Genomic DNA, 14,686 nt, shown 5'->3' on the forward strand with positions numbered 1-14,686 from the left:
TACTGTGGCAAGCACCTATGACAGAGGCAAACAGTCTTCACAGCACTTGTGAAAGTGCCCCAGCTTCTCTAAGCTACCTTCCCAGACCTTAAAATTGCAGATAGAGACATGTGGGATATTGGGGGGGGGGGTCTCTTTCATTGAAGGACGGTTGCTCTTCCCTCTTGCGCCAAGAGTCAAGACCATGCAAAACAGTCCTGTATCCTCCACTTGGTGTCGGGCAGAGGCCCTCCCAATTCCAGTTCTGCCTTGCTCCACAGAGCAGGGCTTTGGCAGAGCTCTGCCAGTCACAAAGTCGCTCAGAGGTTTTTTTGCCTTCCCCACCACACTTGAGTTACGTAGGATGGGCTGATGCTTGTTGGGGTGTCTTCTCTCTCATTGGCTTTGTCTGTTTCCAGCTGATTGACAAGACAAGAATTGTGATCGTGCCATCCCTGAATCCAGATGGGCGCGAGATCGCTCAGGAGGGAGACTGCATCTCAAAGATTGGTCTAACCAATGCAAATGGCAAAGATCTGGATACAGATTTCACAAGTAAAACAGGCCAGCCTTTTCCTTCTATCCATATTTTGTTGGCCTAACCAGTGGGGAGGGGAGATCTGTTGGTAAAGAGAGCCTCAATTCTGACACCCTCCCTACTGATTTGCCTTTGTATATACAGTTGGATTGCTTGTCGGGTCTTGTTTTGTCGCATGGAAGTGTGATATGACTGTAAGGTGCTTGGATGCCACGGCAGCATCCCTGTATAACCAGCGTACTGCCTATTCATGTCTCATATGGAGCGGTCCATGTCTTGTATGGGGTTGTCTGTTGTGAGCCAGCATGTTACTGAGCCAAAGCTGAGTTTTTTGCATGTCTCAGCTGAATAAGAACCTCTGTGCCTATTCCATCAGGCAATTCATCTGGGGCAAGAGAACCAGAAACCAGGGCCATCATGGAGAACCTGATACAGAAGCAAGACTTTACCCTCTCTGTTGCCTTGGATGGAGGGTCCCTGCTTGTTACCTACCCCTATGACAAGCCTGTACAGACAGGTATGGTTGTTCCTTCCTCACAGTCCTTTCTGAGCAGCTGGTAAGATTGGCTTTTCTTTGAGGAGGAGTCCATTCTCCACTGGTCCTTGGGCCAGTACAGTTGGCTCCTTGAAATAAACAAGACCTGGGGAATCGAGATAAGTTGAATTCTCATTGGTTATTGCAGTGAGGCTAAGAAATCTCAGTTTGCACAGGTGCCTGGACAGCATGGGCTGACTTTGCAATCTCCCTGATTGACTTTGCGATTTCCTGCTCTCTTACAGTGGAGAACAAAGAAACGCTGAGACACTTAGCCTCTGTGTATGCAAATAATCATCCCACAATGCATTTAGGGCAGCCTAGCTGTCCAAACAAGTCAGGTATGTGCCCACTGTATTCTGGACTGTTTGGGGGCCAGCTTGCTTCTTAAGATTTCTGATTTCTCTCTCTTTCTCTCTCCTGCAGATGAGAACATTCCTGGAGGTGTGTTGCTTGGTGCAGAATGGCACAGTCACCTGGGCAGCATGAAGGTATTTCAGTGTTATGCTTCAGATCTTTCTCTGTTAGCCGAATTAAATCGGAGTTGCCAATGACCCTTTGCCAACAGTGCCTCTTTCCTGTCACAAACCCTCCTCTTGTTTTTGGGCTCCTCAGGATTTCAGTGTTATGTATGGGCACTGCCCAGAGATCACAGTGTACACAGGTTGCTGTTACTTCCCCAGCGCAGGACAGCTCCATACTCTGTGGCTGGAGAACAAGAAGTCTCTTCTCAGCATGCTAGTGGAGGTGAGTTTCAGTGAACTCTGGCTGGACTTGAAACACATCCAAGCTTTTGTTTGCAACTGCTCAGAGTGGGATGGAGTGCAGCCTAGACTTAAGAATCAGATTTCATGTAGCTGCTTGCTGCAGATGTACCGAAGAGCCATTAGGGCACATTGAGCAAGGTTTGTTTTTTGGATGAAAAGAACCCTGTCTGAAATTCCTCTTACCTCTGAGGTTTGCTGTGGATGGCTTTGGTCAAGTAGCTTTTCTCTCAGCCTAACATAACCTTTAAGGCCCTAAGGTTTAGGGTTTGCATGAGGTTACAATTCAGTAAGGCCATATTTTAACCAACCTTGAGCCCTTGGGAATAGGTTATCAAAGAAATGTAACAGCAGGAACGTATCTTTGGGTCTTGCTTAATTTTTGCATGCATCTTGTTCCACAGGCGATCTTCTATCTACCATAGGGATCCCCAGTGTTTTGGAGTCGGTGGACACATTTGGAATGTTTAGAGTGTTGTGGGTGCTCTCACAAAATGGCTGCCATGGTGTGCACTTGGCCATTCATAAAATGGCTCCCAGCCACAAAACACTCATTTCCCAGAAGACGAAGTGGTGCAACTATAGGAAAAAGTAACTTGGCCAAGAACCTAAGTACAAAGCAAAGGTGGAGTCTGAGCGCCAAACACAGAACCACTCCTCTGGACCAAATAAAATTGGTGCTGGAGGGCACCACTTTGCTTTGCGGCATGCTGGTGTCTCAGTTACCTTTTTTTAATTAAAAAAGAAATTAATTAAGCATAACATTTTAATTAAAATAAATAACAATCAGAGTGGCAGGGACCCCAGTGGGTGCGCCTAGAGATGTCACGGGCACCATGTTGGAGACCCCAGATCTACCCCATGGATGAGAGGAGAGAGGTGTTTCCTTACCGACAAGGCCCTCTTGATGGACACCATTCAATAGATGCCTTTTTTTTTTAAATTCCAGGTTCATAAGGGCGTCTATGGGTTTGTCCGAGACAGGCACGGCCAGCCGGTGTCGAAAGCTCAAATTGTGCTCAACGAAGGGGTGAGAGTCTGCACCAAGGAAGGTGGTTATTTCCATGTGCTGCTGGCTCCAGGCTACCACAAGATCCATGCTATAGCTGAAGGCTATCAGCAGCAGCACGTCCAGGTATGGGGAAAGGCCTACTGCAGCCTCCTTTCCTTGAGCCTGGTGGAATAGAAAAGAGTGGCTGGGCTTGCTTTGGCTCATGTTGGGAAGAAAAACAGCCCTGTGGCAAGCTTGTCCGTCCTTCAAGGCAGATGGCTTTGTACCTGTTGCCAAGAGCCTGCTGGGGAACTGGGAACCTGGAGCCATGTGGATGTGGCACAGGCCTGCTGGGTAACCCTGAGATATAAAGTGAGGCTGAGAATACTGGCTTGCGGACACAGGACAGAAGATACCCTGCACTGTCAGAAGGTCAGAAGGGATTTGGGAGCTGTGGATCAAGGGCTGGTGAGATAGGGAACTGGAGTAGAGTCCCTTTTCATTTCTTTCCTCCTCACCTACCATTAATTTTATCCTAAGATCCTCCCTCTCCGTCCCCCTGCCCCCTAAAAATCCCCTAGTGCTCACTATCATTGTTTCATAAGTCATTGCTTTATTATTTTCTTGGGGACCTGAGCTTCTGCAGCTGACGTGTGTGTGTGTGTGTGTGTGTGTGTGTGTTTGGTTCTTTTGTTGTTCTGTCAACGTAATACATGCATCCACACTGTTGCTGATGTGGTGGTTTATTTCCAGATCTTGGTTCGTGATGAGATGGCTAGCTTTCTGCACATACAGTTTGACATAGACAACAAGATCTTTGGTCTTCCAAGGGAGTTGGTGGTTACTGTAGCAGGTAAAAGAGACCAGACACGGTTTTCTCTTGGAGGGTGTGTGGGGGCTTTGTCTGACTAACTTCCTGGAAGGCAAGACAGGTGAGATATCGTCACTACTTTGGCCCTTAAGGTCTTTGGCCATTCTCTCCTTCTGCAGTCTCCATAAACTCCATAGCTTTTGCATTCAGCATGTCTTGCATGCAGTAAAGGAGGAAAGGTACATGTAAAATATATCTGCTGTGGATATGTAATTTTAATAGATTTGTGATAAATGTGAATTGTGCAGTGGCAGATGTGTGAGTGGTCCTTTGAAGGGAATGAGTACTGTCTCCTCCAGATGTTGAGACCCTTCTTACATCTCTGGTGAGAAGATTATGGGGAGGAGTGCAGGAGGGCATGTGTGTGTGTGTGTGCTAAAGTGAGAGCTCCTGTCCTGTGTTTGTAGAGAAGCTGGTGCCCTTGCCCTGAAGATGATAATGGGGTATGTGTTTTTATTTTCCCCCACTGTTCAGGTGCCACCATGTCAGCTCTCATCCTCATGGCCTGCATCACCTGGTGCGTGTGTTCAATCAAGTCCAACCGGCACAAGGACGGCTTCCATCGCCTACGGCAGCACCAAGATGATTACGAGGACGAGATCCGCATGATGTCCACAGGCTCCAAGAAGTCCCTCCTGAGCCACGAGTTCCAGGACGAAACAGACACTGAGGAGGAAACACTGTACTCCAGCAAACACTGACCCACCAGGGGGCAGGGAGGCTCCCTGCGGAAAGGCGGATCCTGCAAGACAGAGTGTTTTTCTCAAGCAGTGGACCCAGGACGCGTGGCACCCCAAACCTCTTGCTCTCGATCCGCTCCTGTTTATGCACAAGGAGGCTCTGCCCTGCTGCTGGCTGCTCTTCTAGTCAGGCCTTGAACTGGAAAGCCCTCCGGAGCTGGTCTTGGCAACCTGGCTGCTTGCAAACCACTTTGGCGAATAGCCAGGCAGCCAGCAGCATCTCTAGTTCCTGGCAATGTTTCCTCACACCTTTCTGACATTGTTCAATTCATGCATTCATTTGGGGGAAACACACTGTAGCTACCAAGGTTTTGTCTAAGCTAGTGCTGCTTCTGTAGCATACGGAAAGTTTTGGAAGCTCTTTCTCTTCTGCCTGGGGCAGCTTCACTGGTTGGTTACAAGGGTGTCTGGAAATGATAAGTCTTCCTCCCTATGTGGAGGAATTAAATTCCCCCTTCTGCTAAGAATGACTTCAGGTTAGGTAATTTTAGCAGAAGTTGGTTTCACTGCTACCTGTGTGATAAAACCGGCAAGGCAGGAGTGTTGTGTCAAGATGTGAGAAACTTTCTCTCTCCTCTACAGTTGAGGCTGCGGTTTTTGGAAAAAGAAATAAAGTGTTTTGTTTCATTTAATTCTCTTGCACCGACCCTGCTTCAGAATTTCTACTGTTTTTCTTTGAGAATATAGAATAGCAAGAGATACACTTCTGTACTTAAAAAGAATAACCTCTGAGCAGTCTAATGCTAGCTGGATACTGAATTTCCAGTGTGGTGCCAAATGGTCCTTTTGCAGTTCATGTTTTGATTGAGTGAGCCTCTGTGTAGGCAGCCGGTCTACAGGCTTGCTTGACTGCGTGCTTGTAGTCTAGAGAAATACTTCAAATATTTCCTCCTAGTAAGCAAATGTACTGCTTTGAAAGTTCACCAGGACAGTCTTTTGGGGAAAACACCTTGCTCCATCCTTCCTTTCCAGTACTAAGTCTGTTACTACAAGCCCAATACCAGTCTCTACTCTTTTGCCAAGACTGGATTTTGGATGGAATTCTGCTGTTCGTTTGTTGTCAAAGTCTCTCCTCTTGAACAATGTCCAAACCATGCAATGGGCCTGTTCTGGAAGGCAGTGCAGTGGTCACCATTCCTCCCATTATGTGGTACAGTCTAGCCCTGGGGTCTCCAGCATGATGCCTGTGGGCACTAAGGTGCTCACAGACACTTCCTTGGTGCCTGCCAGGCTCCCTACCATTCCTGATTTTATTTCTTAAGATTGTTTAAAACGTTTTTCTTAACTGGGAGGCTGGCTTGCTGCAAAGCAAAGTGCGGTCATCCAGAGCCATCTTTATTTGGGTTCAAAAGAGTGGTTTTGTTTCTTGGAGCTCAGACCCCCATCTCTGCCTTGTATTTAGGTTCTTGGGCCAGTTACTTTTCTTTTAGTCTCACCAGTTTGCCTTCTGGAAAATGAGTGTTTTGTGACCAGCTGTGCCCACCGTGGCAGCCATTTTATGAATGAGTAAGCCCCACCCCCTGACTCGTGGCAGCTGTTTTGTGAGAGCGCCCACAACATCCTTGAAATTCCAGATGTGCCCACTGACCCCAAAAGGTTGGGGGCCCCTCTAGCCTTTTTTCTCCAAGCACTTTGGTTTGAAATTTTAAATAGGGGTGTGTGAGAAGCATAGCCGATACTTGAACACTGTTGTTGGGCCAGAAGCCTGTCTTAGAGAAGATCATCTTTTTGTACACTTGTGTGTATTTTTTTGTTCTTTAAACACCATTTCCTAATCCTTGATAGCTTTATTTAGGGAGGGCAGTGGGGATGAAAACTTAGCTGGGCGAATGCTTGTTGAAGTTCAAACAATGAAGGTGATGAACTGCGAAAGAGTGAAGATGGGCTCTGGGAGGAAAGGGATTGTGCTAACTTCTGCAGTGCTGCTGCCAGGCTGGAACAGAGGTGTTAACCTCTGCATGTTGATTTCTGCCCAGATGATAGCATCTTCCTGAGATGTGTTTGGGTCGCGGGGTCTCGCACTCGGATGCTGAAAAAAAGATGATGAACTCTGCAGACGATCAAGGGTTTTGTCATTTCCACTTTGCTAGCTCCCTTCTTGGCTCCTTGCATCTGTGATAGCTTTACCTCTACCCCCAAAGGCTTGGTTAGCTGTCAGAAATGTGTATAGGTGATCTTTCTGGGGTTTTCTTTAGTGCCATGAGGCCTAACCCTTTTTAAGACGACCTCTCATTCTTAAAATCTGCTGCTAGTGGGAACTCAGAGATGTGCTTTGACAGCTTTATCCCATGGCTCAATTGTCCTAACAAAGGTTTTCCTAACGCCTGAGCCTCCCTTCTGAAATGTTTTAAACCTCCCTGTTTAAAAATCAGCCTTGGTAATAATGACAGTTGAATTCTGGCCTCCATTCCAAGCAAGGTCATTGAGCAGATGGGCCATTTTAGCTGCCAGGATGCTACTAGAAAGATAGTTCAGGCTGCAATCCTAAACACACTTATTGGAAGGGAGCCCAATTGTGGAGCTTGTTTCTGAAATCAGTGGGGCGATGCTTTAAATCTTCCCTCTGGCTCAGTCTTCCCTGAACAGGAGCCTCCCAGATGTGTTGGACTACAGCAGGAGTGGGCAATGTATAAGCTGCTTGTGGCCCCCACAGCCCCCTAAATTTGGGGGGAGGCGGAATTTTAAAAAGCATCCATAGTGGCTGCAGAGTGCCAAAAGGATCAAATTCAGCCACGACTGATGCCATTTTAATTATTTCTAAAAAAAATAAACATCCACAGGTGTGGCCCGCAGGAAATCCAGGGGCAAAAATGGCCCCCAGACCTCCCACAGTTGCAAACTCCTGATTACAGGATGATGGGAGTTGTAGTCTAACACATCTGGAAGGTTCCAGGTTGGGGAAGGCTGCTCTCATGGATGAACAGCCATCTGGTCTGTGTTCTTTAGCTTGAGCATATTCTGGCCCCTCACATCAGCTTGGACAGCCTTCCCCAACCTGGTGCTTCCAGATGTTTTGCACTACCAACTCCTAGCATTCCTGACCATTGGCCATACTAGCTGGAGCTGACGGTAGTTGAAGTACAAAACACCTGGGGGAAAAAGGAGCTAGGAGGTTTAGCAGAAGGAAACCCAAGTGCCTGAGTCCATGAACATCTCATCAGGGTTAGGCACCTGGTACCCTCTACATGTCGTGATATGCAACTCTCATAATCCCTGAGCATTGGGCATGCTCTCTGGGGGCTTATGGGAGTTGTCCAAAACATATGGAGGCACCAGGTTGCCTACCACTGTCTTAAGCTATATTCATTTGTCCCTCCCGATAGACTGTCAGAATCATAGAATCATAGAATAGTAGGGTTGGAAGGGGCCTACAAGGCCATCGAGTCCAACCCCCTGCTCAATGCAGGAATCCAAGTCAGAGCATCCCTGACAGATGGCTGTCCAGCCTCGTCTTGAAGGCCTCCAGTGTGGGAGAGCCCACCACCTCCCCAGGTAATTGGTTCCATTGCCGTATTGCTCTGACACTCAGGAAGTTTTTCCTGATGTTCAGTCGGAATCTGGCTTCCTGTAACTTGAGCCCATTATTCCGTGTCCTGCACTCTGGGATGATCAAGAAGAGATCCTGGCCTTCTTCTCTGTGACAACCTTTCAAGTACTTGAAGAGTGCTATCATATCTCCCCTCAGTCTTCTCTTCTCAAGGCTAAACATGCCCAGTTCTTTCAGTCTCTCTTCATAGGGCTTTGTTTCCAGTCCCCTGATCATCTTTGTTGCCCTCCTTTGAACCCTCTCCAGCTTGTCTGCATCCTTCTTAAAGTGTGGTGCCCAGAACTGGACACAGTACTCCAGATGAGGCCTAACCAGTGCTGAGTAGAGGGGAACTAGTACTTCCCGGGATTTGGAAGCGATGCTTCTATGAATGCAGCCCAAAATAGCATTTGCCTTTTTTGCAGCCACATCACATTGTTGGCTCATATTCAGCTTGTGATCGACGACAATTCCAAGATCCTTCTCGCTCGTAGTGTGGTTGAGCCACGTATCCCCCATCTTGTAACTGTGCATTTGGTTTCTTTTTCCTAGGTGCAGAACTTGGCATTTGTCCCTATTAAATGCCATTCTGTTGTTTTCTGCCCAGCACTCCAGTCTATCCAGATCACTTTGAATTTTGTTTCTGTCTTCCAAAGTATTAGCTATCCCTCCCAATTTTGTGTCATCTGCAAATTTGATCAGCATTCCCTGCACCTCCTCCTCCAAGTCATTAATAAAAATATTGAAGAGCACTGGGCCCAGGACTGAGCCCTGCGGTACCCCACTCGTTACCTCTCCCCAGCTTGAGAAGGTCCCATTGATAAGCACTCTTTGAGTCCGATTCTGTAGCCAACTGTGGATCCACATGATCGTTGTTTCATCTAGCCCACTTCGAGCAAGTTTGCTCATCAGGATATCATGGGGCACTTTGTCGAAAGCTTTGCTGAAGTCGAGGTATATGATGTCTACAGCATTCCCACGGAATTTTTATTTTAAATAATTTTTGCAATATTATCCCAATCATGTTCTGCCTTAATTGAGCTTTGGCTTCTCTTTTTTTTTAAGAATATCTCGTCAAGTATGAGCCATAAATGCTTTCTTTTTAAGAAGCTGTAGACTTCTGATTCAAAATGCCTAACTAACACATTTGGGGACTTGGGGTGGTCCTTCCTAATGCATATCAAGATTTTTGTCATCTGCCCCCCCCCCCATCTGAAAGGTGGCTTAAAAATCCATTAAATAAAACAAATTGGGCAGCACTTAAGTGGTGTTTGAGCATAGCACTTGCCCTCTAGCCTTCTTTCAGATCTTGTTTGAAACCTAGCTAAAAACCACAACATGGAGGCAGGTAAGCATCTTTCTGGTAGCAATTATGCAATTTTTAAAAATTAATGGAGCAATTCTCCCTGCTCTTTGCGCAACACCTTATGCCTTTGAGACCCGGTGTTTGCTACTGTAGCTCTAGTGCAGCCTCTCCCAATCTGCCCCCCCACCAGATGTGTCAGACTACAATGTCCATCATGCCCCAGCTGTTCTTAGCCCAACACATCTGGAGGGGAGGCTGGTTTGGGCAAGGGTGCATTAGAGAGCAATTTACAGCTGCCTATGTATGCTTGTCACTGTTCTTTGGTCCACACACTGTGTGCCTTCAAAAAACTGAAACGAGGGGCTTGGCTTGACTTGGGAATGCGAACCAGTGGGTGGCGTTAGCAGCTTGATATCTTTCTGCACCAACCAAGTCTTCTGTTAGTGTTTTCAGGTTTTTAAAAAAAACATGTACACTGAGCTCTAATCTGTATAAAACTATTTTATGATGTCTTCTTGTGTCTTATTTGCTTCATTGGCAGTAACATTCCTTGCTGTGGAACAGACCAAGGCTATTTTTCTCCTAGGTCAAATTATATAATATAAGTTTCCTGGATTCTTGTTTTTTCCTGCCACCTTTGTCTGTGTTTTCCCTCTGAAACTTTCTTTCGGGCTTCTGGAGAGCTACTTAAAATTCTGTTGACCAGAGGCATATCCTGGAATGAAAATGACAGGGGAAGTGTAATGCAAGAGTTACACTGGGGAAGGTGGCGAAATACTTTTAAATCCTTCAGCATATGCAAGTTTCCAAACACAGATTTGTTTACAAGCGCCCCCCCCCCCTTTTAAAGGGATTTTAACTTACTGCAATACACAATGCCTGAGTTGGATCACTGATCTGTCTAGCCCAGGGATATTGAACCTCTTTCAGCCCGAGGGTTGAATTCGATCTTGGAGAAGGTGTTGGGGGCTGCCTTCCAGTGGTGGGCAGGATTGAAGTCAAAAGGGGGCGAGGCTGAAATAATGCATATTTTAGCTTTTAAAGCTCTTACTGTCAGTAACGAAGCCTTAGAAGTATCCAACCTTTTAGAACTGGGAAAACGTCTGAATAAAAGCCAGGAAACCACCAAAGGTTTGGTGGGGCCAGGAGAAGGGGGCATGGCCTTTTCGGGAACCCTAGAGGGCTGAAATTATTTAATGTATTTATTTATTACATTTCTGTACCACCCCATAGCCGAAGCTCTCTGGGCAGTTTACAAAAGTTAAAACATTAAAATACAATATAAAAGGTTTAAAAGCCATTTGCATAAAAGCATACGGACAATATATGCAAACAATATAAAACTAAAAACAACTTTGAACTAAAGACAATTTAACAAAAAAATAAAAATCCAACAATAAAACAACACAGCTTAAAAATGGTATACGAAAGTCAGCAAAAGGAACAAGAGTTCGAAAAAAGCAAGGCCTGCTGGAAGAATAGAGTAACGCCTGCTTGGAAATCTTCAAGGCGGTCAGCGGGCGCATTTCAACCGGCAGGTCATTTCACAACTGAGGGGTGGCAAAGGAGAAGGTCCTCTTGCATGTGGCTGCCGGTCTCACAGGTAGCCACAGCAGAGAGCCCTCAGAGGACTTTAGGTGGCAGACTGGGACATAGGGCAGAAGGTGCTCCCTACGGTACCTTGGACCTAGACCATGTAAGGCTTTAAAGGTAAGAACCAGCACTCCATATTTTGAATCTGACCCCTGGACCTTGGGTTCTGCACCCTGGTCTAGCCTGCTGTTAACTACTCTTGACTGGCAGTGGCCCCCCAGAGTTGTGGCCATGGTGGCTCTTCCGCAGCCCTCCCAAAGAGCTTTTCCTTGTCATCCCTTTTTAAATTGGAGAAGCTGTGAATTGGGCATAGGCCCTGTCAGGCTTCATCACATGAAGTTCCTGTACCTCATTTTTTTTTCAGATCCAGCGTCTATTGCCAGCCAGCTCCTTACTGGCTACGTCGGTGTGACCCAGCCTGTCTTTTTTTTTCTCTTTATTTCCCTTGGTGTGCTACAAGTAGACCAGATGTTCTCCCACTCAAGCTAAGCAACTTGTTAAGGCAAAAAATCCTTGTGCCCTCATCTGATGGAAAAGGATATCCGGTGTCCAGTTCGTTTTGAACGCCCGTCTCATCCGTTCTTCCACAGAGCTTGTGCTGCGTCGGTTGTGCTGTGTCAGTTGTAAGCCAGTTCAGAGAAGGCCAGTATCGATAAGCATGGAAGGAAAAGGCCATTGTGGCTCAAAGCCCTGAAATCTGCAGAAGCAGCTTATTGTAACCTACAGCAACCAGGCTGCCTCTTCCTGGATGCGCTGCCTTTCCCACCTGCCTTCTTTTTCCAGCCTCTTAACAGGCCAGAGCCAAAACAAATCAATTACTCTTTACACTTGTCAAAGCTGCGAAATGGGCTATATATGACTCAAGTTTATTGACCGGTTCTTTGTTCCCATGGGAGGTAATGAGGATGGAATTGGCTCAGTATGCCACATGGCTGGCTATGGTGGGATCTCTAGTCCCATACCCTCTGGAGGGAGCCAGGTTGGGGAAGGCTTGTGCTAGGATATTAATATAAGGGGTGCTCACCATTGTTTGGATTGTTTGCGGGAAAGGTAGCCTCTGCATTTGCTCAGACACACTCTACGTTATGGGTTCCTATATTTTAGGGCTGCGACCCTGGCTGCAAGAAAGGAGGGCTGGCTTCACACCTACTCGCCTCAAGTCTTGCTTGCCCCTTATCAACCTGCTCGGTCATGGAGGTCATCAGGTGGGATGTGCCTGGTGGTTCCAGAATGGACGTATGGCCTGACTAGAGTCCACCCAGAGAACAGCCTTCAGTGTGGTGGCCCCTCTCTATGGAATTCCCTGCCTCGAGGTCAGGCAGGCACCAGCACTGCTGTTTTTGGCGCCTGCTGAAAACCTCTTTATTTCAAGAAGCCTTCCTTGACTGACCTGCCACGTTTTTTTATTGCTATTCTGTTTTTTTTTTTAAGTTTCAGTATGGTGTTCTATTATTTTTATCTTTTATTGTCTACTGCTCCACGATCTGTTTAGATGTGGGGCAGTATATAAATATCGTGAATGAATAAGTATCCTACTTACTGTTCTTGGCTGTCTGGTCATACTAGAATAAACTCTTTCCTTCTCAGCTGGAACAGCAGCTTCTGTTACTCCTGTGTAGGATGTACGTTAGCTGGATGGAGAGGGGGGTGGGGGAGGAATAATACTCTCTCAAGACATTGGCTTGGATCGACATGTAGTTATGCTTAGAGTAAACCCATTGCAATCAATGGAGACATTTATTTATTAACTCAAGTTCCACTGATTTCATTGGGTCTGTTCTAAGCATAATTTGGGTCCAAGCCATTATTTCAGGGGTAGACAACCTGACGCTGTCCATATTTTTGGACTACAACTCCCATAATCCCTTACCATTGGCCATGGAGGCGGGTTTATGGGAGTTGTAGTCCCAAATATCTGGAGGGTGGCCGGTTGCCTCCCCCTGCATTATTTTCATTATTACATTTTTATCCTATCCTTTCTTTAACCTACGAGTGTTAAGCCTTGTTGAGCCGAAGGGCTGAATTCCATTTTTGAGAAGCTCTTGGGGGCTGCATTCCAGTGGTGGGAGGCCAAAATGCCAGCAATACCAGCATCTAAAAAATGCAATGCAATGCAATGCAATGCAATGCAGTGTGTGTGTGTGTGTGTGTGTGTGTATATATATAAAATGGTGATAGGGCTACGTAACTTCATTTTGCCTTGAAAAGAAATTAAAAACAAAACACACCAAGAAATTACAAAGAGGAAATTACAGGCGATGGAGATCACCGTCACTCTGGGAGCACAAAGAATTCCAAGTTGCTTATCTAGGAGGAAGCCCCACTGAATTTGATGGGTCTTATTTCTAAGTAGACATCTGTAGGATTGCACTATGAGGCAGCAGTACTAAGCACACTTACATTAGCTGAGAGTAAGCCCAATTGAATTCAGTGAGGTTTACTAGAAGATTGCATTGTAAAGCTCACATTATCCCCAACAGTGTCATTCATTAGTACATAAAGGGCCCTCAAAAGTGTGTGGTGCATGTGTAGAGTACAGGAGGACAGATACCTGCCCCCAGGAGCTTACAATTTAAAAATATATGCTGCCTTACAGTACAATCCAGTAGGTCCACAGAAGAAAGAGTGCATTTTTATTAGATTCGTACCCCCCTCTGAACCAAGAAAATGGCACTCAAGGTGGCCTATTGAATTCAGTGGGATTTACTCACAGGTAAATGTGTGTTCAGGTGTGCAGCCTTAAGCTCCATGGAGGAAAGATGGGCATAAAGGTAATTAAATTAAATAATTGGTTTTTAAACTGCTCTTTTTAAAAAATAAAACATTGTCCTATTTAATTGTAGTTTTGTCATTGTTCTTAGCTGCCTTGGGTGCTTTATGTAGAAAGACGGGATAGAAACGGAAATAAATACACATGGAAATTAATTCCCACCTGCCCCCCTCACAGAATCGCATTTTAGATCACACACAAATGGCAAAGATTTGTGTGTAACAAAATCCCATAATATAGTGTAATAGCTTATTAGGCCACTTGGCCTAATGAAGTCTGTGCATATAGGCAAATCCATATTAGTGTAATACCTTTATGCGAACATTAGTTATTGGGCGGACTAGAAATGTAATAAATAAAATGAGGCTGGGCTCATAAAGCTATTTTACTAATATGGATTAGCATATTTTAAAGTGTCTACCTGCTTCCTGGAAGTTAACAGATGGTCAGTGCAAATGGATTTTCTGCACCCTTCTGACAGCTAAAATACTGATAGTGCAACATTGGAAGGATAAATGTTCATGTCTTCTAATACAGTGGATCGGAGACTTTACAACGCTTTCAACATTTAATTGGTGTATAGGCGCTACCTGCGAATGGATACATTTGGATATTTGGTCTGCTTTTTTTGAAGTTTATAGTTGTAAGAAACATATATTTTCATATATATATATCCATGCGCGCACACACATACTCTCTCTCTCTCCATATGTATGCGCTGAAATGGATATATACAAATCTACGTAGCCACATTTCTTTTCTTTCTTTTTTCTTGTGTTGACATCTTATAAGAAATAGCACATTTAAAAATAAAAATATGGATTTGCATATGACTACATGCTGAGACTTCATTAGGCCAAGTGGCCTAATAAAAAGTCCTGACCCTAATATGAATTTGGGGGGGAGGGGGGGTTGATTGTAAGCTGTGTGGGGCAAAGACTTCACTCTCTGTGTATAATATATATATACGTGTGTGTATATACACACACGTATATATATATATTATACAGAGCAGGCCTGTAGCGAAGGGGGGGCTGCCCCCACTAAATTTTCTCTGCCTCCCTAATTTTTTT

The 14,686-nt window shown here is 45.5% G+C and overlaps 1 protein-coding gene across 2 annotated transcripts in view; it reads left to right on the forward strand.

Moving 5' to 3' along the window:
- CPD (carboxypeptidase D) overlaps nucleotides 1–9,760 on the forward strand; it is a 39,624-nt gene extending 29,864 nt beyond the window's left edge. The window contains exons 14-21 of one of the 2 annotated variants that reach the window (XM_084823171.1): nucleotides 399–534; nucleotides 894–1,034; nucleotides 1,298–1,393; nucleotides 1,479–1,543; nucleotides 1,668–1,799; nucleotides 2,766–2,951; nucleotides 3,561–3,660; nucleotides 4,153–9,760. In XM_084823171.1, coding sequence (XP_084679297.1) covers nucleotides 399–534; nucleotides 894–1,034; nucleotides 1,298–1,393; nucleotides 1,479–1,543; nucleotides 1,668–1,799; nucleotides 2,766–2,951; nucleotides 3,561–3,660; nucleotides 4,153–4,379 — 1,083 coding nt within the window. In that variant the 3' untranslated portion in view covers nucleotides 4,380–9,760. Of the gene's footprint in view, nucleotides 1–398; nucleotides 544–893; nucleotides 1,035–1,297; nucleotides 1,394–1,478; nucleotides 1,544–1,667; nucleotides 1,800–2,765; nucleotides 2,952–3,560; nucleotides 3,661–4,152 lie in introns of both variants that reach the window. The other variant, XM_084823170.1, reaches the window with a different exon arrangement.
- Nucleotides 9,761–14,686: the final 4,926 nt, after the last annotated feature.

Source organism: Heloderma suspectum, chromosome 16, assembly GCF_057233095.1.
Source record: "Heloderma suspectum isolate Gila_16-S chromosome 16, 16-S_ref, whole genome shotgun sequence".
Taxonomy (NCBI): Eukaryota; Metazoa; Chordata; class Lepidosauria; order Squamata; family Helodermatidae; genus Heloderma; species Heloderma suspectum.